The sequence below is a fragment of the Diaphorina citri genome, unplaced genomic scaffold (assembly GCF_000475195.1).
Source record: "Diaphorina citri unplaced genomic scaffold, Diaci psyllid genome assembly version 1.1 scaffold786, whole genome shotgun sequence".
In the NCBI taxonomy this organism is placed as follows: domain Eukaryota; kingdom Metazoa; phylum Arthropoda; class Insecta; order Hemiptera; family Psyllidae; genus Diaphorina; species Diaphorina citri.
Window position 1 is genome coordinate 102,012 of NW_007378219.1, and position 24,542 is coordinate 126,553.

Here is a 24,542-nt window from a genome sequence, read left to right on the forward strand (position 1 = left end):
GACTTAAGGCCACAGTAATAGTCTAATAGTACAACTTCCCAAGCTTACATGGAGCAAACACAAGGAGACTTGCAGAGTGTTTAGTTGTTTACATACAGAAAGTAACAGGAAAGTCTCTTGCGCAAGCCACCTTACACCATATTTATTACTATTAGCTGTGTCCACACATAGTCGACGCCGTCGATCGACGAGTTACATTTATGTTGTCGACGCAGTGTACGCTTTCAGTCAACGTCGACTGATGGTTGATCGACGGCGCGGCGTCGACTATATGTGTACACAGCTTCAGGCGCAATGCACACTAGTGAAACGCATTTCCCCAGTTTTAGGTTCAAACAAACATATTATTCCTTATTCTCTCTCCCTAGGATACGCAAACTATCAGACCAATGTACAGGTCTCCAGGGCTTCCTAGTGTTTCATTCATTTGGCTCCAGTCACAATTGACAGTACGTACTTGAATGAAAGATAGAGCTTCAAAAAATTACTGAGTCTTAAGGAATTATAGTGAAACTTTAGATGAAAGTCATTTATAGTGTTCAGCTAAACATGTACTTACTTGAACAAAAGATAGAGCTTCAAAAAATTACTGAGTCTTAAGGAATTATAGTGAAACTTTAGATGAAAGTCATTTATAGTGTTCAGCTAAACATTAAGCACCTAAATTACTTTATAAGGTAACAACAGTTATTTTGATCCAAGGAAAATTATGGCGGCACAGGTCCGTGATATTTAAATAAGCTTAGATAACACTCTTATTCTCTATTCTGGGGTCAAATCTGCTCATGTATGACTTGAGCTCCTCAGAGAAGAGTATGGTCTTACTGCGGTCAAATTCTCAAACAATATTGAGGACAAAATTCCGTACCTCGGCCGACATTGAACCCACGTCCTCCTGCCAGGCGAGCATCTTGACCGCCACACCATCAAGACAGGTGCACAGCGTAGCTATAGTTACATTTCCTACTTGGTGTATCTACATAGGTATACCTACTTATAGTGTCATGTTACCTACTGATAGCTCCCTACAGTGCTTTCGTCTTGTCTGTTAGTAATGTTGCTAGCGTGTTGGAAACTTGCAGTGTACTCATAAACCTCACAAACGCAACCCAAAACGAGTGCATGGCTGTACGGGTTTCACTTTTGGTCAAAATTGTTTTAACGGATAAATAATAACTATAGTTATTGCTTAACTTTGTCAGTCTCCATGGCATAGAGTGTTCACTTGCCTAACTTGCCTTGCACTTGGAAGATTTCAAAATCTTCTTTCCATAGGCGGTTCTTGCCTAAATTTTTGGGGGGGCTTGATTTTAAAGGTACACCTTCAAAATTTTGATTTAGCTTTATGTAAAAAATCGCTGATGGAGTTGATAGCTAGGATGAAGTGAGGTCAGTGACCTTTGACCTAGGTAGTATTAGGTAATTATTTTACAAGAAAATTGCAATGTTTTTAATGAGTAAACATTGCAGATAGAGGAACAAGATGGATTATTCATCTTCATCATCTCCTACTCCTCCTCCTTCTTATTTGCAATATGCACATATTTTCATGAAGGTAAAATCCCTTTCAGTCTTTTCATTTATCAACCTAACGTGTGTCATAAGTCATATCACTCATAGGCTTTTGTACCACCTTACCTTTTTCGCTCGAAATTAAACCAACTCCTATAAGTTATCTTCAAGAGGCTGAGTGCACCCCGAAAGAGACAGCAGCACGTGAGATGCTCAGAATACATCAGCCCTGGTTTTTTTCGGCACAAATTATTCCATGACAAAGCGTAAAAAGTCCTCACGATGCACGATGGTTGCTCCTGTGACCTAGCGAATCTTGTGTCCTAAAATACCTATTTGCCCTCGTCGGAGATCGAACCTGGGTCTCCCGCGTGCAAACCGAGTGCAACGACCGCTACACTATGGGAGCTGACTTGTCCTAATAAAATACCTAAAATACCTATTCGCCCTCGTCGGAGATCGAACCTGGGTCTCCCGCGTGCAAACCGAGTGCAACGACCGCTACACTATGGGAGCTGACTTGTCCTAATAAAGATCGTTTTAGTTTCGCTCAATAAGGAATAAGGTTTCTAATTTCTAATGACACTAGCATGAGTCATTATAAAGGAACTTTTTTTTCTCTGAACATCAGTGTTTAATGGTTACAATTTCAGTTAAAGACCTTTTCTCAGTTGCGCCTATTAGGTTGCCGTTTTAGGGGGACAAATATGAAGTCATGGCAATATCGTTTTCTCATTTTTCACCGTCGCGCGTCGTCGGGGCAGCGATACGTCGGGTGTCTTAAAAAAAAAAAAATGTTGATACGATAGATGTGTATTTCTTTCCCTCCAATTCAGTCTAGTTCAAACAAAAATACAGATACCATCACAAACACCCAGTAAGTAGCTCAAAAAAAAAGTTGATACGATAGATGTGTATTTCTTTCCCTCCAATTCAGTCTAGTTCAAACAAAAATACAGATACCATCACAAACACCCAGTAAGTATCGCCCTCGTCGGAGATCGAACCTGGGTCTCCCGCGTGCAAACCGAGTGCAACGACCGCTACACTATGGGAGCTGACTTGTCCTAATCCAGTAAGTAATAAGTCATGAATCTGATGTATTAAGTTCTCACTATTTCTAAAGCAGCACTAGCAAGTAGATCCTGGTCGGTTGAGTGAAGACGAGATGGGTTCTATGTTTCAGATGAGGTCAGGACAGGTACCTATCGTCAGCTGTTTCATCCAGAGCTATAAAGGAAAACTCATGATTCATTTTCTACCATGGCCTACATTGAACACGACAGAGAGTGAACCTAATACTAAACAGAATAGAGAGGTCTGACCTAATACGAACTGACAGTATGATGACGTGAAATATAAAACAATTAGTGCTCACTTGCCCAGTCTAAATATAGGTACCTACCTACTTGATAGTAATGGAAAGCCTTCATAAGACGAAGAAAAAAAACCCCTTTTGTACGTGGGCACCTAAACCTAAAGGTGTCCAAACATAGTCGAACGGCCGTCGATGGACGAGGTGAGTCCATGTTGTCAAGGCAGTGTGGAGTTGTGGACGGTTCAGTTATCACGTCTTATACAGCATTGCTGGGCGTAGCTTAACATGAACGCCCTTCCTTTCCAAACGAAATTACTTTGAGCAGTCTTTAACTGCCCCGCAAATCCAACATCATTATGGCCGATAGACTTGTGGCTGAGGCCGGTTGATGCTGCATGGGTCCGTCCTGTCCCGAAGATAAACATGACCACAATAAAGATAAATCTGATGACAATAAGGATAAACCTGAACAGAACAAGGATAAACACGAAGATAAACATGACCACAATAAAGATAAACCTGATGACAATAAGGATAAACCTGAACAGAACAAGGATAAACACGAAGATAAAAATGACCACAATAAAGATAAACCTGATGACAATAAGGATAAACCTGAACAGAACAAGGATAAACACGAAGATAAACATGAAGGATAAACCCGAAGATAAACCTGACGACAACAAGGATAAACCTAAACAGAACACGATTAAACACGAAGATAAACCTGACGACAATAAAGATAAATCCGAAAATAAACCTGACGACAATAAGAATGAACCTGAACAGAACAAGGATAAACACGAAGATAAACCTGACGACAGTAAAGATAAACCTCAAAATAAACCTGACGACAATAAGGATAAACCTGACGACTATAAGGATAAACCTGAACAGAACAAGGATAAACCCGAAGATAAACCTGACGACAACAAGGATAAACCTGAACAGAACAAGGATAAAGACGAAGATAAACCTGACGACAATAAAGATAAACCCCAAAATAAACCTGACGACAACAAGGATAAACCTGAACAGAACAAGGATAAACCTGAACAAAACAAGGATAAACCCGAATATAAACCTGACGACAACAAGGATAAACCTGAACAGAACAAGGATAAACCTGAACAAAACAAGGATAAATCCGAATATAAACCTGACGACAATAAGGATAAACCTGAACAGAACAAGGATAAACCCGAAGATAAATCTGATGACAATAAGGATAAACCTGAACAAAACAAGGATAAACCCGAATATAAACCTGACGACAATAAGGATAAACCTGAACAGAACAAGGATAAACACGAAGATAAACCTGACGACAGCAAAGATAAACCTCAAAATAAACCTGACGACAATAAGGATAAACCTGAACAGAACAAGGATAAACACGAAGATAAACCTGACGACAGTAAAGATAAACCCCAAAATAAACCTGACGACAACAAGGATAAACCTGAACAGAACAAGGATAAACACGAAGATAAACCTGACGACAGTAAAGATAAACCCCAAAATAAACCTGACGACAGTAACTATAAACCTGAACAAAACAAGGATAAACACGAAGATAAACCTGACGACAGTAAAGATAAACCCCAAAATAAACCTGACGACAGTAACTATAAACCTGAACAAAACAAGGATAAACACGAAGATAAACCTGACGACAGTAAAGATAAACCCCAAAATAAACCTGACGACAGTAACTATAAACCTGAACAAAACAAGGATAAACACGAAGATAAACCTGACGACAGTAAAGATAAACCCCAAAATAAACCTGACGACAGTAACTATAAACCTGAACAAAACAAGGATAAACACGAAGATAAACCTGACGACAGTAAAGATAAACCCACTTGACGACAATAAGGATAAACCTGAACAGAACAAGGATAAACCCGAAAATAAACCTAACGACAATAAGGATAACTCTGAACAGAACAAGGATAAACCCGAAAATAAACCTAACGACAATAAGGATAACTCTGAACAGAACAAGGATAAACCCGAAAATAAACCTAACGACAATAAGGATAACTCTGAACAGAACAAGGATAAACCCGAAAATAAACCTAACGACAATAAGGATAACTCTGAACAGAACAAGGATAAACCCGAAAATAAACCTAACGACAATAAGGATAACTCTGAACAGAACAAGGATAAACCCGAAAATAAACCTAACGACAATAAGGATAACTCTGAACAGAACAAGGATAAACCCGAAAATAAACCTAACGACAATAAGGATAACTCTGAACAGAACAAGGATAAACCCGAAAATAAACCTAACGACAATAAGGATAACTCTGAACAGAACAAGGATAAACCCGAAAATAAATCTGACGACAATAAGGATAAACCTGAACAGAACAAGGATAAACCCGAAAATAAATCTGACGACAATAAGGATAAACCTGAACAGAACAAGGATAAACACGAAGATAAACCTGACGACAGTAAATATAAACCCCAAAATAAACCTGACGACAATAAGGGTAAACCTGAAAATAAACTTGACGACAATAAGGATAAACCTGAACAGAACAAGGATAAACACGAAGATAAACCTGACGACAGTAAATATAAACCCCAAAATAAACCTGACGACAATAAGGGTAAACCTGAAAATAAACTTGACGACAATAAGGATAAACCTGAACAGAACAAGGATAAACCCGAAGTTAAACCTGACGACAATAAAGATAAACCCGAAAATAAACCTGAACAGAACAAGGATAAACCTGAGGACAATAAGGATAAACCTGAACATAAGAATGATGAACATGCAAATACCAGTGAATATTTTAGCTCATCCAGTTCTATAAAGAATAAAACGTCCAAAGAAAACTCACATTCTTCAAGTCATAAAATTGTGGAACAAAGTGATAATTTAAATGGAAAGGACGATAGTAAGGGCAATATGCATAACGAATCTAGCAACGGTAAATCCAAGGATGACAAGAATAAAGCTATAAAACATGAGGATAAATCCAAGGACAAAACACATGAGCATAATACTCAGAATAGTGAAGATAAACTTCTGGAGAATAAAGATGAGCCTAAAAATCCTAATGATGAAGAACACAAGTATGATAATGAGAATAAAAATAATGAAGACAAAGGTAGTGTAACTGAATCTTTCAGCTCGTCAAGTTCTAAAAAGAGTAATACTTCCAGAGAAAACGCACATTCATCAATTTATAAAAGTGAATCAACGTCAAGTGGTAAACCGAGTGATGATTCAAATGGACACCGCCATGGAGATACCAATACCCATACAAATTCTGCTGACGAAAGAAGCGACTCTAAAAATAACAATGACAATAAAAATAATGACGGCGAAAGTGGTTCTGAATCTAGTTCGTATTCCTCATCAAGTTCCATCCAGTTCTATAAAGAATAAAACGTCCAAAGAAAACTCACATTCTTCAAGTCATAAAATTGTGGAACAAAGTGATAATTTAAATGGAAAGGACGATAGTAAGGGCAATATGCATAACGAATCTAGCAACGGTAAATCCAAGGATGACAAGAATAAAGCTATAAAACATGAGGATAAATCCAAGGACAAAACACATGAGCATAATACTCAGAATAGTGAAGATAAACTTCTGGAGAATAAAGATGAGCCTAAAAATCCTAATGATGAAGAACACAAGTATGATAATGAGAATAAAAATAATGAAGACAAAGGTAGTGTAACTGAATCTTTCAGCTCGTCAAGTTCTAAAAAGAGTAATACTTCCAGAGAAAACGCACATTCATCAATTTATAAAAGTGAATCAACGTCAAGTGGTAAACCGAGTGATGATTCAAATGGACACCGCCATGGAGATACCAATACCCATACAAATTCTGCTGACGAAAGAAGCGACTCTAAAAATAACAATGACAATAAAAATAATGACGGCGAAAGTGGTTCTGAATCTAGTTCGTATTCCTCATCAAGTTCCAAAAAACGTAAAAATACTAACCAAGAATCATCTAAATCTACAAGATATGAAAAGACATCATTGTCTGATGAAGCAACGGGGACACATAATAAACAGTATGATGAAAATTCTAATAAAGCAAATGATGCAAAATCCAATAAAGAGAATCGTGGCAATGAACCTAAAGAAAATGGTTCTTACAAGGAAAGTGATCTTGAATCAACAAGAAATAATTCTCATGAAGAGCATGATAAGCTAGCGAATCAGCAAAATGAAAAAGAAAGAACTGGACAGTATAGTAAAGAATCATCTCAACAAAAAAGTAATAACAGTCATAACCCAAGAGATAATAATGAAAATTTACATCAACATTATGACAAAGAATCGAATGTACAAAATGAAAGTGATTACGAGAGACAAAATGTCGATAAATCAACTAAACAGCATAATACTGAATCCCATGGACATCACAACGAAAAATTACAAAGAGAAAATGATAACAAACCATATGGACATGATGCAAATAATCAAAGTAAAAAAGAGACTGATGAACAGCATGAGAAAGAATCAAATATACAAAATAAAAGTAATTACTATAGGCAAAATGTCGATAAATCAACTAAACAGCATAATACTGAGTCCCATACACATCATGGCGAAAAATTACATGAACATCATTCAAAATGGGCAAATAATCAAAGTGAAAAAGAAACTAATGAACAGCATAACAAAGATTCAAATGGGCAGACTAAAAACAATGATCATAGACAAAATCTTGATAACTCTGGACAGCACGATACCGAATCACAAGGAAGTTATATCAAAAAACAAAATGATGAAAAGTCACATAGTCATCATGAAAAAGAAACAAATGGGCAAAGTGAAAAACAGACCAATGGAAAAAATGACAGTAAATCAAAAGATCTGAATGAAAAAGATTATCATGAACAAAATGTTGATAAATCAGATAGACAGCATGGTTCACAGTCAACTGAACACCATAATAATAAATCAAATAAAATGCATGAAAATTTACAAAGACATGATAATAATGACGAGTCTGGATATGAAGATTACGAAAAACACGATAAAAATAAGGGAACGAAAACCAAAACTGAAGAAAACCCATCAAAGTATTCTAGTAAACAGATCAAAAATATTGATGAAGAAATTGATGCAGATGAAAATTTCAACAAAAACGACAAACCTAACCAAAATGAACATCGTAAAATTGATGATAAAAAAAGCGAGATTCAAAAGCATAATAGTAGTGAAAATAACAGGAAAACTCAATATCCCGAAACTATTCCGAAACGAGACCAAAGCGGTGAAAGCAGTTATGAAACATTTAGTGAATCAAAATCCAAGAAAAGCAAAGAGAACAAAGAAGAACATTCCAGCTCCTCTAGTCAACAACTTGTGTCAACCTCGGATAAACATCCCAATGATAGTGAAAATAAAAGCAATACAAATAATAATTCTGGAGTGCATGATGAATCAAGTAAACTGACTTCTAAAAAGAATGGTGATAAATATTCTACAACTGAAAACTCGAGTATGGGCCAAGGCAAAACAGACAAAGAATATCATGAAAAATCTACTAAAACTACTGAGGATGAATCAACTAAAATTACACATGAAAGAAAATCAACCAATGGGTATGATAGAGACAGGCAGTATGATGATAACACACATGAAACATCAACCAATGACAAAAAAATTCATGGAGCTACAACCTCACAAGCGAGTGAAATAAAAGACAAAAGTGAAAATGAAAATTCAGAGAAAGCTACCTCTGACTCCAAAGATACACATAACACCAAGGATGACAACATGGATATTCGTGATTTAAAAGATAAAGTTGTTGTAATCATCCCAGCCTCTGATGAGCAAAAGAAGAAAGAAATTATCAAGACTTTATCTGAATCATCCCATGAATGTAAAAGCTCCAGTTCAAAACAAAGTTCTAAACCTTACTACATGCTGACTTCAGGGAAGTCTGAAGATAAAACTCACAGAAATACACAAACACACTCATACAAATACAAATCTAGTGGAGCATCATCTGAAGGACGTACTTATAAATATATGCCGTCATCGGAATCATATACAAGTAGTTCTCATGGTATTTCATATTCTAGTCACTGTGGATGTAAAAGTAAACACCAAAGTTTTGATCACGTAAAACCATACCCTTACAGGAAAAGTTCAGAATCTTCTTGCTACTCCGGTAACAGTCAGATCTACAGTAGTAGTAATACTCGTAATCAGTACAGCCCTTATAGGAGTCACTCTTCCTCGTGCAATTGTAGTCAGTGTGGTCAGTCTTACAGGACTTATAAATATGAGCCCAAGTCCACTTGTTAATATGCCTTTCGACAAATTTAGACCTACTTTTTTTTCTAGAGAAATTAATTTATCTCGGTTTTAATTGTCTTTCCTTTTTATTTTAATTTTATGTACCTATATTATGTCTGAGCTATCTAATTTATTCAATAAATATGTGAATTCTAAGAATGTAATTGAAAAAAAAAATCAATAATTGTGTTAAAGTGCCTTTTTAGACTAATCTACAAATATTAGCAAAAGAATGAAAAGTAGATAATTCATTGGATCAATAATTGTGTTAAAGTGCCTTTTTAGACTAATCTACAAATATTAGCAAAAGAATGAAAAGTAGATAATTCATTGGACTTTTGATATTTCATTTTCTGTGACTTTATCAGAGCAAATGTGTTGAATGATCAATATTCCTAAACACTGATACAACTATATGAAACTATGTTTATAGGTGACTCCATTGAAACTTCAGAAAGTGCACGCGTTAAGTCTGTGGAAAATGAAATGTCAAAAGCTTTAGAAAAGGAAACAACTACCGACGGAATCCAAAATCCATCAACGGTGGAACACTTTGATAAAAACTATGGAGAATTTAACGGGCCTATCGTTTTACCATCAAAACTTCAAAATCATCCAGAAGTAATCCAACAAACCAACGGAAATCCAACTATGTCAACAGACATTTCAAAGGCGGTAAAAGATACTTATAAGGAGACTATTTCAGAATATTCAAATAGAAAATATGACATTGCCTTCATTTTTCCTTCCTTTAAAAAGGAAAACAACTCTCATGCCCTGGAAGGAAATACACCAACTAAAAGTAAAATATTTCCGCGATCAATGAAACCTTATGGTGAATATTTCTTACTTGAAACAGACAAAGATCTTGAAATGAAACTTAACAAGTCTGATGATGAAATTAACCACTATAGACCAAACACTGGACGAACTCTCAATACAGAGGACTATGTGGAAGGATCTTTTAACTCTTTTGAATTAGACGATGACGAGTTCCACATCCAATCTAACGATGACGAGTTCCACATCCAATCTAACGAATTATTTGCTGATGATCAATCATCAAAGTCTAAACTATTACATCTTGCAAGAGGTAGTAAAAATGATATAAACATTGATCAGAGAAATCGTGAGAAATTTTCATTTTCGAAAGGGAAAAATAGAGGCAAAGATCTAGTTCCAAAGAAACATCCTAAACTATTAAACATCAACTATGATTCATTAGAATATGAACTTATTGATGATAATGAAGAATATGATGGGGATATTTTAGAAATACCTCCCCGTCAAAATGAAAACAGAGGAACAGTATGCTCCTGCTATAAAATTGGAACCAAAAACCCTCAGTCAGGATGCACACATAGTGCCAATAGAAATGTCATTATTTTGAACCAATCAGGATCCAGCAGACCTGGTACAAATAATATTAATTCATCAATACTACTCTCCCAACTTTTGAGAAATATTGGTGATGTTCAAACTCTAAGCAGAGCGGATGAAAATAATGATTTCAGAGATGTTTTAGTGCTAGGAAATTCCGTAGTAGGTTCATCTTGTAGCAGAAACCAAAACGCAGCTCAAAATGTAGCTTTTGCGCGAAATTCAGAAGGGATAAGTATTGTTGAGATTTCTCCTCAATCCATTAACACCGCTACTAATAATGCAAATATTGCTGTTGCACAAATTCCTGTTGTTGGAAGTTCTTTGCAAACAATCCAAACGGGAAACTTTTATGTATTTTGTTTAGATAGGTATCCCGCTCGATTGGGATTAAAATTTACTTGTGGATTTCTTTTGGATATGAAATATGTCAACCACATGGTGGCATGCAAAAAATTCGCCAAGCTAAAGGCATAGCGTAGGCATGCAACAGCATAAACACAGATGCGAGTGCATCTGATGCACCCAAGTACCTATACCTACCTACAGCAAAAAATACGAGGTTCCTATAAGTAGTAGATACCTAGGAATAAGAAGATATTAACCTACCTCATGATTCATATATCAACGGGCTAGGCAAAATTAAAAAAACAGTTAAAACAATAGCAACAGATGGTGCCAGCGATGATGTTCCCTAAATTCAATTTAAAACCCATTAAATTAAATTCAATTATTAGAGTTTCTTCCTTAATTAAATTTTAATTTCTATTAAGTGATTCCAAAAATCCGTGGGTGGGTTTTATTCCTCTGAAGATGTAGGATGGTAGGTACCTACCTATTATTTTTGGCTTTGTCGAATAAATAAATACAGACGATTTTGATCATTCCCCTAACCCTAAGTACCTACTACCTACATATTATGACTTGATCTTAGAAATACAGTCTTATCTATCCATCTAATTTCGATCTAGAGATTAAATTGTTTGATTAACGTTGGCGATGTCAATATTTCGTGTTGTTTGGAGCGGAGATACTCCTGTAACCAGTACTCCTGCATTGTTAATATTTTGAGAATTTCGGTTCAACATAACATTGACATTATCAATATTTTGGGTGGCTGTTTGGACGGGGATTAAATTTGTCGACTGTTCATATACATATTACATATTATAGGTACGTGATCTATAATCAGTTTTATCTCTAGTTCCAGTCTTCTAGACTGAGGCTGCCTAGTTGATCACTCCAACAGTAGAATGACCGGAGTACCCATCGCATCTTCCTAAGCGTGACCAATCGAGTATGAGTGGAATCCCAATGGTTTTCCCGTTATAATATCACAATCTATTGTACCTCTGGTTCTACGGTACCTACATAGCTGTCTGGTCCTGGCACTCTGGGTCCTGCCAGTTCCAATGATGTTCCCACGACCACGTTAGTTCCTAATATGTATATCGTACTCCTGGGTATTTGTTGGCGATGTCAATATTTCGTGTTGTTTGGAGCGGAGATACTCCTGTAACCAGTACTCCTGCATTGTTGATATTTTGAGAATTTCGGTTCAACATAACATTGACATTATCAATATTTTGGGTGGCTGTTTGGACGGGGATTAAATTTGTCGACTGTTGAGATACCAACAAATCTGCAGTGTTCATATTCTGAGGAACTGAATTTTGGTTGATTAAAACGTTTGCATTATTATTTTTGGTTGCTGTTTGGATTGTTTGGAAAGAACTTCCAACAGCAGAATTTTGGGAAATAGCAATGTTTGCATTGTTCACATTTTGAGATGATGTTTGGAACGGGGTTAAATTAGTTGACTGTTGGGTAACCAGCCCTCCACTGTTAACAGTTTGAGAATTTTGACTAACCAAAACATTGGCATTATTAACATTTTGAGTTGCTACTTGGAGCGGAGTTGTAGACTGTTGGGAAAGTAGCACACCAGCATTGTTGGTATTTTGAGGGACAGAATTTTGATTCACCAAGACATTGGCATTATTACTACTTTGGGATTCCGTTAGGATCGATTGCAAAGAACTTCCAACAGCGAAACTTTGTGCAAGAGCAATGTTTGCATTATTAACATTTTGGGTTGCTGGTTGAACTGGTGTTAAATCTGTCGCTTGTTGAGTAACAAGCACTCCTGCACTGTTAATATTTTGAGAATTTTGGCTAACCAAAACATTGGCATTATTAACATTTTGAGTTGTTGTTTGGATTGGTGTTAAATTAGTTGAACCAATGTTTTGGTTAGCCAAATTTCTCAAAATATTAACACGGCAGGTCCGGTACCTCAACAAACTAATTTAACACCAATCCAAACAACAACTCAAAATGTTAATAATGCAAACATTCTGGATAGCCAAAATTCTCAAAATATTAACACTGCAGGGCCGGTACCTCAACAAATAAATAATTTAACACCAATCCAAACAACAACTCAAAATGTTAATAATGCCAATGTTTTGGTTAGCCAAAATTCTCAAAATATTAACACTGCAGGCCCAATTTCTCAACAATCAACTAATTTAACACCAATCCAAACAACTCAAAATGTTAATAATGCCAATGTTTTGGTTACCCAGAATTCTCAAAATATTAACACTGCAGGGCCAGTACCTCAACAAACAAATAATTTAGCACCAATCCAAACCACTCAAAATGTTAATAATGCTAATGTTTTGGTTAACCAGAATTCTCAAAATATTAACACTGCAGGCTCAATACCTCAACAATCAACTAATTTAACACCATTCCAAACAACAAATCAAAATGTTAATAATACCAATGTTTTGGTTACCCAGAATTCTCAAAATATTAACACTGCAGGGCCAGTACCTCAACAATCAACTAATTTAACACCAATCCAAACAACAACTCAAAATGTTAATAGTGCCAATGTTTTGGTTACCCAGAATTCTCAAAATATTAACACTGCAGGGTCAGTACCTCAACAAACTAATTTGACACCAATCCAAACAACAACTCAAAATGTTAATAATGCCAATGTTTTGGTTGGCCAAAATTCTCAAAATATTAACACTGCAGGCCCAATTTCTCAACAATCAACTAATTTAACACCAATCCAAACAACAACTCAAAATGTTAATAATGCCAATGTTTTGGTTAGCCAAAATTCTCAAAATATTAACACTGCAGGCCCAATTTCTCAACAATCAACTAATTTAACACCAATCCAAACAACAACTCAAAATGTTAATAATGCCAATGTTTTGGTTAACCAAAAATAATAATGCAAACGTTTTAATCAACCAAAATTCAGTTCCTCAGAATATGAACACTGCAGATTTGTTGGTATCTCAACAGTCGACAAATTTAATCCCCGTCCAAACAGCCACCCAAAATATTGATAATGTCAATGTTATGTTGAACCGAAATTCTCAAAATATTAACAATGCAGGAGTACTGGTTACAGGAGTATCTCCGCTCCAAACAACACGAAATATTGACATCGCCAACGTTTTGATGAACCGAAATTCTGTTCCCCAAAATTTTGTTCCATCTAGCAATATAATTCCTCTGGCAATTACACAAAATCCAAGTATCGCAGATATTCTCGTAAATCAGCAAGGTAGAAATGTAATAGGAGTGCAACAATTCACTACACCATTGAGGACAATAGATAGAGGTGACTCTGGTAGTATTGTGGTAGATGATCATGGTGGTGTTGTACAACTAGGTGGATCTCCAGATTTAGTCGGACCGAACTTACTACGTTTGCAACCAAATGGTTTAATAGCCATTTCAACAATTGGAAACCCGGACTTTACCATTATCCCTCCACTTAGTAGTAACAAATGTTCATGTGCCTCCATTCTGCCTCCTAATTTATCCAACAAAGATAATATTCTCATCGTTATACCAGGAGCTAATGAACTTAATGCTAACAAAGTATTCAATACTGTCACTGGTTCCAATAATCAACCATTCAATAGAGCTGACATGAGATTCAATGCCGAACAAAACGGTTTTACATTGAGACCCCAATATGAGTATTATGGACCAAACTCACACAGCGCCAATATACCCATTCGAAAACCCGCGAATCCTTTTAGCAAAAGTCCCAAACTGATTGATGGTGTTTATGAAGATGTTTACGCTGAAGAAAGAGATTTCATACCCTTAACATTTAATGCTAAACCATTGGGTGTTTTGGAAGCTAGCGGCAGAATGAAGCCCAAACCATATGAATTCAGAACAAGTGACGGGGAACTACCCGCTTATCATAATCAACCATATGATTTGGGAGTTAATAAAGGAAGAAGGTTGTATAAATATGAACCAAAGGTAACTTATTGATCCAAACACTCTCAGTACTTCCTTTAAAATTGTTTTAAAACATTGATCAAAGTTTTGTTTTTACATGTAGGTAGAAACAAAGTACAATTAAGTAAATAGCTTCAAATGTAATTAGTAACTGATTGTAAATGATAAATTTACGAATAGAAATTTTCATTGTAAAACAAACTATCACTAAAATGTTGTTTATTTTTCGAATAAATTGCTAGAATAAAGCAAGCGGCAGAATGAAGCCCAAACCATATGAATTCAGAACAAGTGACGGGGAACTACCCGCTTATCATAATCAACCATATGATTTGGGAGTTAATAAAGGAAGAAGGTTGTATAAATATGAACCGAAGGTAACTTATTGATCCAAACACTCTCAGTACTTGCTTTAAAATTGTTTTAAAACATTGATCAATGTTTTGTTTTTACATGTAGGTAGGAATAAAGTACAATTAAGTAAATAGCTTCAAATGTAATTAGTAACTGATGGTAAATGATAAATTTACGAATAGAAATTTTCATTGTAAAACAAACTATCACTAAAATGTTGTTTATTTTTCGAATAAATTGCTAGAATTGCGGGCATAGAATACTCTCCTCCTGTCAATATCAATAGGTACAAGATAGGTAAGTAGGTAATTTTGGTACCTAGATTATATTCGTGTTATTCAGTTTAATATTTCTGTGGAAGGGGGCGGCGGAAATATCTTCTTTTTTAAACTGTTATTGCAAAGAGGGACATAATAGAAATGCCTTCACTCTTGTAGGAGTATATATCAATCTATCTACATAATAAATGCAATTTAAAAAGGAACAGTGAAAGTTTTTGATATGATAGCAAGTAGGTACTTACTTATAAAGTGGAGCTCACTCTTGTAGGAGTATCTATCTATCTACATAATAAATGCAATTTAAAAGGAACAGTGAAAGTTTTTGATATGATAGCAAGTAGGTACTTACTTATAAAGTGGAGCAATGGCGTGCTAGGTGTAATTGAAATGGGCGATACAAAAGAAAATAAGCTTGCCTGGGAGGCGAGCGAACGTCAAGAGTTTAAAGCCTCTTGAACAGAATTATCCTACTGTAGTACTTACTGACATATTGGAAGCCAATGGCTGGGATGCATAGGTATAAACGTAACTTTTGCTGAAACTAGAGTAGACGAACTCAGGCTGGACTGTACCTCTATCTATCTATCTACATAATAAATGCAATTTAAAAGGAACAGTGAAAGTTTTTGATATGATAGCAAGTAGGTACTTATAAAGTGGAGCAATGGCGTGCTAGGTGTAATTGAAATGGGCGATACAAAAGAAAATAAGCTTGTCTGGGAGGCGAGCGAACGTCAAGAGTTTGAAGCCTCTTGAACATAATTATCCTACTGTAGTACCTACTGACATATTGGAAGCCAATGGCTGGGATGCATAGGTATAAACGTAACTTTTGCTGAAACTAGAGTAGACGAACTCAGGCTGGACTAGATGGGGTTGGACACTCGGCGAAATCTTTACACATACGCTGTTACTATTTCCATGGAACTCTGGTTTACCTGCGAAATCTGACAGATACCTACATCCCCAACAAAGGTCTTGGATATTCCAAACCTACCTCTATCTATCTATCTACATAATAAATGCAATTTAAAAAGGAACAGTGAAAGTTTTTGATATGATAGCAAGTAGGTACTTACTTATAAAGTGGAGCAATGGCGTGCTAGGAGTAATTGAAATGGGCGATACAAAAGAAAATAAGCTTGCCTGGAAGGCGAGCGAACGTCAAGAGTTTGAAGCCTCTTGAACATAATTATCCTACTGTAGTACCTACTGACATATTGGAAGCCAATGGCTGGGATGCATAGGTATAAACGTAACTTTTGCTGAAACTAGAGTAGACGAACTCAGGCTGGACTGGATGGGGTTGGACACTCGGCGAAATCTTTACACATGCTGTTACTATTTCCATGGAACTCTGGTTTGCCTGCGAAATCTAACAGTACATCCCCAACAAAGGTCTTAGATATTCCAAACTCCAAATCTTTTAGAAAATCCAATGTATAGGTACGTAATATGTACAGTATAAAGGATTAAAGGTGTAGTATACAGGTGTATTATGTATCTGCAGTTGAGCTGTGTCCAGTTGTCCACACACGGTCGACGGCCGTCGATCGACTCTATCGATGTTCACTGAAACCGTCCACACTACCTCGACAACATAGATTAAACTCGTCGATCGACTCTATCGATGTTCACTGAAACCGTCCACACTACCTCGACAACATAGATTAAACTCTATTCCAAACTCCAAATCTTTTAGAAAATCCAATGTATAGGTACGTAATATGTACAGTTAATCCTTTATGGATTAAAGGTGTAGTATACAGGTGTATTATATATCTGCAGTTGAGCTGTATCCACACACGGTCGACGGCCGTCGATCGACTCTATCGATGTTGACTGAAACCGTCCACACTACCTCGACAACATATGTAGATTCAACTCGTCGAACACAGCTTTAGACCATAGAATTCTTTTCATAGGAACATAAGGGCGGCACTGACCATTGCCTCTGATGTGCTGGGTTCAGGTTCCGTCCTGGCAGAATCTTTCCGTTCCGGGTACACCCTCAAATTCCGTCGTGTTTTTTTTTTTTTTTTTTTTTTCGATTTACACATGCGCTGTTACTATTTCCATGGAACTCTGGTTTACCTGCGAAATCTAACAGATACCTACATCCCCAACAAAGGTCTTGGATATTCCAAACTCCAAATCTTTTAGAAAATCCAATGTATACGTAAAATGTACAGTATAAAGGATTAAAGGTGTAGTATACAGGTGTATTATGTATCTGCAGTTGAGCTGTATCCACACACGGTCGACGGCCGTCGATCGACTCTATCGATGTTGACTGAAACCGTCCACACTACCTCGACAACATATGTAGATTCAACTCGTCGAACACAGCTTTAGACCATAGAATTCTTTTCATAGGAACATAAGGGCGGCACTGACCATTGCCTCTGATGTGCTGGGTTCAGGTTCCGTCCTGGCAGAATCTTTCCGTTCCGGGTACACCCTCAAATTCCGTCGTGTTTTTTTTTTTTTTTTTTTCGACAAGAAAAATGTGCCTGCCATTTTCAATGTAAAATTATTATCAGGTTTGACTTCGCGTTAATGTTGTTTAACTTTCTTCTGGTTCCCATCCCTACGGAATGTGTACACCGTCTCAACATCTGGAAGGATATAAATAGGAGTGCCGTGTTGATAGTCATGTTCAGTTCTTCAGCTACTACGTGCCAAGCCACACAAGCAGCGTTCTGAACTCTTTCTCTTCTCGTCAGTTTTAGTGAAAACAAAACGCGCTTTTAGTCCAATTTTTCCTCCCTCCCCGATTTCAAAGGCAACTGTATAAAAATGGTAAGTAGCCAACTTCATGGCTTTCGAAATTGTTGTTTTTATTATTATTATTATTATTATTATTATTATTATTATTATTATTTATTTATTTATTTTTGCCTGCGGCGCTTCCTCGTCTAATTCAGGTAGTAGTTATTTAAGGAATTGATGTTTCATTATTTCCAGAAAATAAAAAAAAAAAAAAAAAAAAAAAAAAAAAAATCATTTTTTTTGGGCTTGGGGGAAAAAATTGTAAAATTGAGACACCAACTTTTAGGACAGATTTCCGCACTCTCCGTCCACACTCCAATCACAGTAGGTGCGTCTTAACGAAGGATCAAAATAATTTACCGTCGATTTTTTGTTTCACGTCAAGGCTATTTGTAAAGGTCAATTTACTCCACTGTAGAGTATTTTTTTACCTATTATTTAGGTCTCTATCAGCATAATTTACAAAATACATTCTATGAAATAGGAGTTGAAAATTGTTCTAAGTAGATAAAAGGTATGTTAGGGTAGCGTGTCAAAGTGTTAGAACAACATGTGCGCCTAGCATAATATGAAGAAAACAGAGGTAGAGGTCATGTGAGGCCCAATTAATTTGTGTCAACGAAGAAAATCGGGTGATAAGTCTCTTCCTTACATGTGAGAGCAACTCATGTATTGTAGACTTTCCTGAATATAACAGGTTGTCTGGGTAGGAGTGTTCAGTTTATAGAGTCTGGCATGTGCTGGCTTGTTTAATAAGCGCAATAGCGTCGTGTCAACGACTAGCCTGCCGTGGCCAAGTTGACCTAAAAAGAAGCTTTTAAACAAAAGTTTCACACGATACATATTTACGGGTCTAATTTCGTAGATATAACTAAACTGAGCACAAGTAAAGTGATTAGAATAGGTTTTAGATTAAAAAGGTCCACACAGTATGTCATCAATTTCCTATCTGTTGAAGCACGTAAAACTGCGCCCATTGTCTACAAGTGATAGTTACGGATGCAAATTTGTGATATCAAGCAACTGCATTACATATTTACTGACACGATAGCGTACTTCGTCCGCACCAGTCAGTACTGTTGTGTGCACGTTGCTTACTACATCGTTGGGGCAATCTGGGACATCAAACAGTCTGAGGTATCGATGATTCTACAACCCCAACAAGATGCCAGACTTGGCGTGCACCAGATAACAATACACCAACTGAATATACGAAACGACGCTCGTTTAGACTCTGGGATCATCAAACAAGTCTGAGGTAACGATACCAACGCCAGAACCTGGAGGCACAGAAAACAATATCCCATTAAATAATACGAAACCTTGTTTAGACTGCTGGGATCAATCGAACAACAGTGAGGTAACGATACCAACGCCAAACCTGGAGGCACAGGGAGGAAAACAGGCGCAACATGTCCAAATCAATTTAAAATCAAAGTCCAGTGTAATGTTTAGCTGATTTGGGGGCACGGTTGGTCCAGTGGTAACGTGCTTGCTTGCCATGCAGAAGGTCCCGGGTTCGAATCCCACCATCGACAAAAGTTTGTACTCGTTTTTCGATTGCAAATATTTCAACGGGTTACTTTCTGGTGTTCTCGTGTTGACCCAGCACCTAAATGGGAAGTATTGTGTCTCTTCTCGCCCATCTGATGAGAGGCATACTACGGGATGGGCATGCTACGACACAGCCCACAAGCGTCCAATGTAGCAGTTGTTTCATCGCTACGAAATAAAAACGGCGGTGAAACACTCATCTTTTTTTTCGAAGAGCTTTGATAGAAGCAAAGAAAGAAGGTAGCCAGCCTAGTTAGCTTAGTTGGTAGTGCGTCTGCCTTGTAAGCGCTAGGCCGCGGGTTCGATTCCCGCCCGGGGCGGATTTTATCCTGATGGGATAACGTTCGTTCTCGGAACGGCTGGCTTTCTCCTATCCTGTCTTCCTTCTCTCTTCAATTTCGGGACGATAAGACCATAGCAGTTACAGTTCCCTCTGTCAAGTTAGAGGACCACTAATTATTCATCAAATCCTTTGTCACTCCGGCTAGATTAGATCTTGTTACGAACTTACTTCTATTCCATCTTATTTATTTGAACTCGGTAGGTTATAGGTAGGTAGTTAGTTATATCTGAGGAAAACCCAATGATGGAACCTAGAAATAGCAATCATTGAAAATGAGAGAAATTCAAAGAAAATGGAGAAAGGAAATCCGTCTTCTCTCTTCGCTGCTCAAGCAGAAAACTGCACTGCACCAAACTAAATGAAAAATAACAACGAGAGAACATCTAAATGAAAAATCACACAATTAAAACACGACTACCTGTATATGTATAGTGTGAGCACCTGGTCCATTTAGATCTTGGACTTGTAAGGAAAATAGTTTTCATTGGACCCACGGTTGACCAATTAAAGGACAGGTACCTATAATCTACATACACGTAGCATGTACATTGTACACAGACATAGGTACCACCTATGTACGTACATACATAGGTAAGCTTGAGCTTGCGTCTCGCCTGGGACCTAATACTACTTATCGTCCTGATGAAAGCGAGACAGGATAGGAGAAAGCCAGGCGTTATAACGAACCTTATCCGTTCAGGATAAAATTCACCCCGGGCGGAAATCGAACCCGCGACCTAGCAACATCTTAAAACTCACTTGATACAAAATTCTAGCCTCGTGGTTTGCCACATCAACCGCAGGATTAGTCAAAGAGTAAAAGCAGCGGACAACAACAAAAAGATTGCCAACATTGACTAGCAGAGACACCACAAGAGAAGAGAACCTACAGTACCGAGATTGATATCTCGTCTAGATTTGTTCTGAACTTTAGATTTCCTGAGAAGAAAAATCATTTGAATAGGATCAGTGGTTCCCAAAATTTTCGGACTCGCGGCTCCGTTTTCCAGCTATAAACCTTTTTGTGGCAACCATCCGGGGAAACCAAACTGTTCTAAACACCGGGGTGGCTCTGGCGCGGCGTATATCCCATCCCTGAAACCCCCGCGGGGGTAGGAAATTTCTAGCTATCCCATTTTCATAGTAGGTATATTAGAGACTGTTGAGAATTTAGTTATTTTCGTTAAGCATTTAGTTTGTGAGGAGCAACCCCAACTACAAGGTTGATAGGTTTTATGCAAACTTCATTTGGGATTTCAAATCTCTCCACACCTCAAAAGTGCAGCAGTTCATAATTTCAATAATATAATATGTAGATCTACTCACTATGTAAATTTCTAGATTCTAGATGTACTTCTCACATAATGTTTCGTAGAGCTCTGTAGCCGCATTCAGGAATCCACCAGTTCCTAATATAACATCGTTATTTTCGTTAAGCATTTAGTTTGTGAGGAGCAACCCCAACTACAAGGTTCATGTGGGATTTCAAACCTCTCCGCACCTCAAAAGTGCAGCAGTTCATAATTTCAATAATATATGTAGATCTACTCACTATGTAAATTTCTAGATGTACTTTTCACATAATGTTTCGTAGAGCTCTGTAGCCGCATTCAGGCAGATTCATTTTTAATAGACAGGTAGATATTTAAATAGGTTCAATTTGGATTTGAAATAGTAAGCTTAAAACCAAAGAGAAAATCCTTAACACTGAGGATCTAATTTATTCCACATAATCATGTAAATTATTTATTTTGGTTTTCAACCTTTGTTAGTTTATTTAGTCACATTGACAGAGGTGTATACAAAAAATGAGTTGAAAGACTCAAAATATGTTTTTTAAAAAAGCAAGAATAGTTATGTACCAAGAACTGGTTACATTGTTTACATGTTTTTATTTTCCCTTCTTAATTAAGTAAGATATTCAAGTTTGTTAAATGAAAATAAAGATATTTATTAAACCTAACATTTAGTTTAGCACAAGTTTTATGATTTCTTCTCAATTTTAATTTACTTTTTCTCATTTCATACTTTTATATTACATGCTTGACATTAATACAAATATAGATATTCAAGTTTGTTAAATGAAAAGAAAGATTTTTATTCAACCTAACATTTAGCACAAGTTTTATGATTTCTTCTCAATTTTAATTTACTTTTTCTCATTTCATACTTTTATATTACATGCTTGACATTAATACAATAAACTGACTATTTATTATTGGCTATGACTGTGTTTCCTTTATTGTATGATTCTATGAGTGAAGAGGCTTCTACGAGAAAAAAATTTCGTCGTGGAAAAAAAAAAATTAAAATGCTTTGTGTATTAAAATGGAAAGCGGGTAGTTGTTTATTTACAAATTAGGTAGGTAATACAATTTTATTAAATAAATTTTATCGTATAAACCGGAGCTGTCAAACTCAAAATGCATGGCGGGGCCTTTTTTTTTAAATGGTGACCCCTTGCAGGTAGATAAAGTTTCAGCGCCGCAGGCGAAAATTTCAGATCCGCAGATCGCGAGTTTGACATGCCGGGTGTATAAAATTATATATAAGTATAAGTACTTATTCTTAATATACAGGTATAGGTATACACACACAAAATGAAAAATAAACAAAAAATAATAAGCATGGGTTTGGGGTAAAACCCTGACATTCAAGGAGTTACAATATTTTATCTGTTACTTATTTTTAAACATTTATTTCTAGAAGTTATAACTTATAACAATAAAGTCCTATTTCAAATGATTTCTCATCAGATAGAATCATAGTGAAAACTGTGTAAAGCCCAAGTCCCACTATCTATTCAGATCATACTCCAGTCACAATGGAGCAGTACGTACTTGAACGAAAGATAGAGCTTCAAAAAATTACTGAGTCTTAAGGAATTATAGTGAAACTTTAGATGAAAGTCATTTATAGTGTTCAGCTAAACATTAAGCACCTAAATTACTTTATAAGGTAACAACAGTTATTTTGATCCAAGGAAAATTATGGCGGCACAGGTCCGTGATATTTAAATAAGTTCGAATGTTCTCCCGAGGATGAGTGCACCACGAGATCGGTCACTCATCGAGGCACACACCACACCCTACGGTGCTTAACTTCGATGTTTGGTTATTGAGATTAATGAATTTATCGTGATAAACCAACTGAGTTTAAGCTAGTAGGATTTGTCATAATTGAAACAAAGGTACCAAGTATACTTTGAAATGCAAGACGGTCACCAATCCAAACACATACCACACACAACGCTGCTTATCTTCAGAGTTGCGTGGAGAACCGCCTGGATTTGTCATAATTGAAACAGAGGTATTGGGTCTTACCTGTGGAATGTCTATTTATCTTTCTTAGGTTCATCAGGTTCATTGTCCTGTATAGGTACTACACATGTTCCTGGAAACCAACCTTTCATCAAGGCACTCAAGGCTATTTCCCTAATTATTAATTAAAAAATTTGAACAAAGTGAGATCCATTTCAACATTTAGTTTGTCTGTCTTTCGCCATAGCTTGATATCGAACGGTTTGTTCAATATTGATGAAATTCGACAGAAATGTTCAACACTTGGAGGACATTATTGGCTCTTCACATTTTTTGATGGATCGGTTCTATGGGGTCCCTTAGCGCCTTAGCGGACCTTTTTCCAATACAATTCACTGACCCATTAGTTTTAATTCCTATTTCGCAATCTCTAGTCGGCATCTTCTGAAAGAGAATGATGGCTGAGGAAATTTCACTTTCAATTCTCGTCTGCGGTGAGCGGGTCATCGCCCGAACTGAATGCGCTGTTACTATTTCCATGGAACTCTGGTTTACCTGCGAAATCTGACAGATACCTACATCCCCAACAAAGGTCTTGGATATTCCAAACAACCACTCATACTACTCTAGAACATTCAGACTGTGCATTCATGGTAGACAATGAGGCCATCTATGATATTTGCCGTCGGAATTTGGACATCGAGCGACCTACCTATACCAATCTGAATCGACTGATCGGACAGATCGTGTCCTCCATTACCGCCTCGCTACGTTTTGACGGCGCCCTTAATGTAGATCTCACTGAATTCCAGGTCAGCGTAACGGAACCCTCTAGCAAACAAAAGCCTAGGCATTATTAGATTTTTAACTATTTGGCTTGGAAAATAGCACATAAAGGGGAACTTTAACCTAAGATTTTTTTTTTTTTTTTTTAAGAGGTTTGACAGAGGGAACTGTAACTGCTATGGTCTTATCGTCCCGAAATCGAATAGAGAAGGAAGACAGGATAGGAGAAAGCCAGCCGTTCCGAGAACGAACATTATCCCATCAGGATAAAATCCGCCCCGGGCGGGAATCGAACCCGCGGCCTAGCGCTTACAAGGCAGACGCACTACCAACTAAGCTAACTAGGCTGGCAGCTCTTTGACTTTAAAACCTCACCTAAGTCAGCAC

General features: G+C 36.8%; 2 protein-coding genes and 1 long non-coding RNA gene across 3 annotated transcripts in view; all 3 read left to right on the forward strand.

Annotated features, from left to right (window-relative positions):
- Window positions 1-24,542, forward strand: part of LOC103512068 (tubulin alpha-1A chain-like) — a 34,472-nt gene that overhangs the window by 3,429 nt on the left and 6,501 nt on the right. The window lies entirely within an intron of this gene.
- LOC113468604 lies at window positions 558-23,426 on the forward strand. Its single transcript, XR_003392293.1, has 2 exons — window positions 558-721; window positions 23,112-23,426. It is a non-coding gene; the product is annotated as an uncharacterized LOC113468604 (long non-coding RNA).
- LOC113468602 (putative uncharacterized protein DDB_G0282133) lies at window positions 6,276-9,229 on the forward strand. The gene has a single exon (XM_026825653.1). It carries the CDS (start codon window positions 6,337-6,339, stop codon window positions 9,142-9,144), a length of 2,808 nt encoding a protein of 935 aa, XP_026681454.1. The 5' UTR covers window positions 6,276-6,336; the 3' UTR covers window positions 9,145-9,229.

Coding starts and splice junctions, on each gene's coding strand:
- LOC113468602 (XM_026825653.1), top strand. CDS start 6,337: ATGCATAACGAATCTAGCAACGGTAAATCCAAGGATGACAAGAATAAA.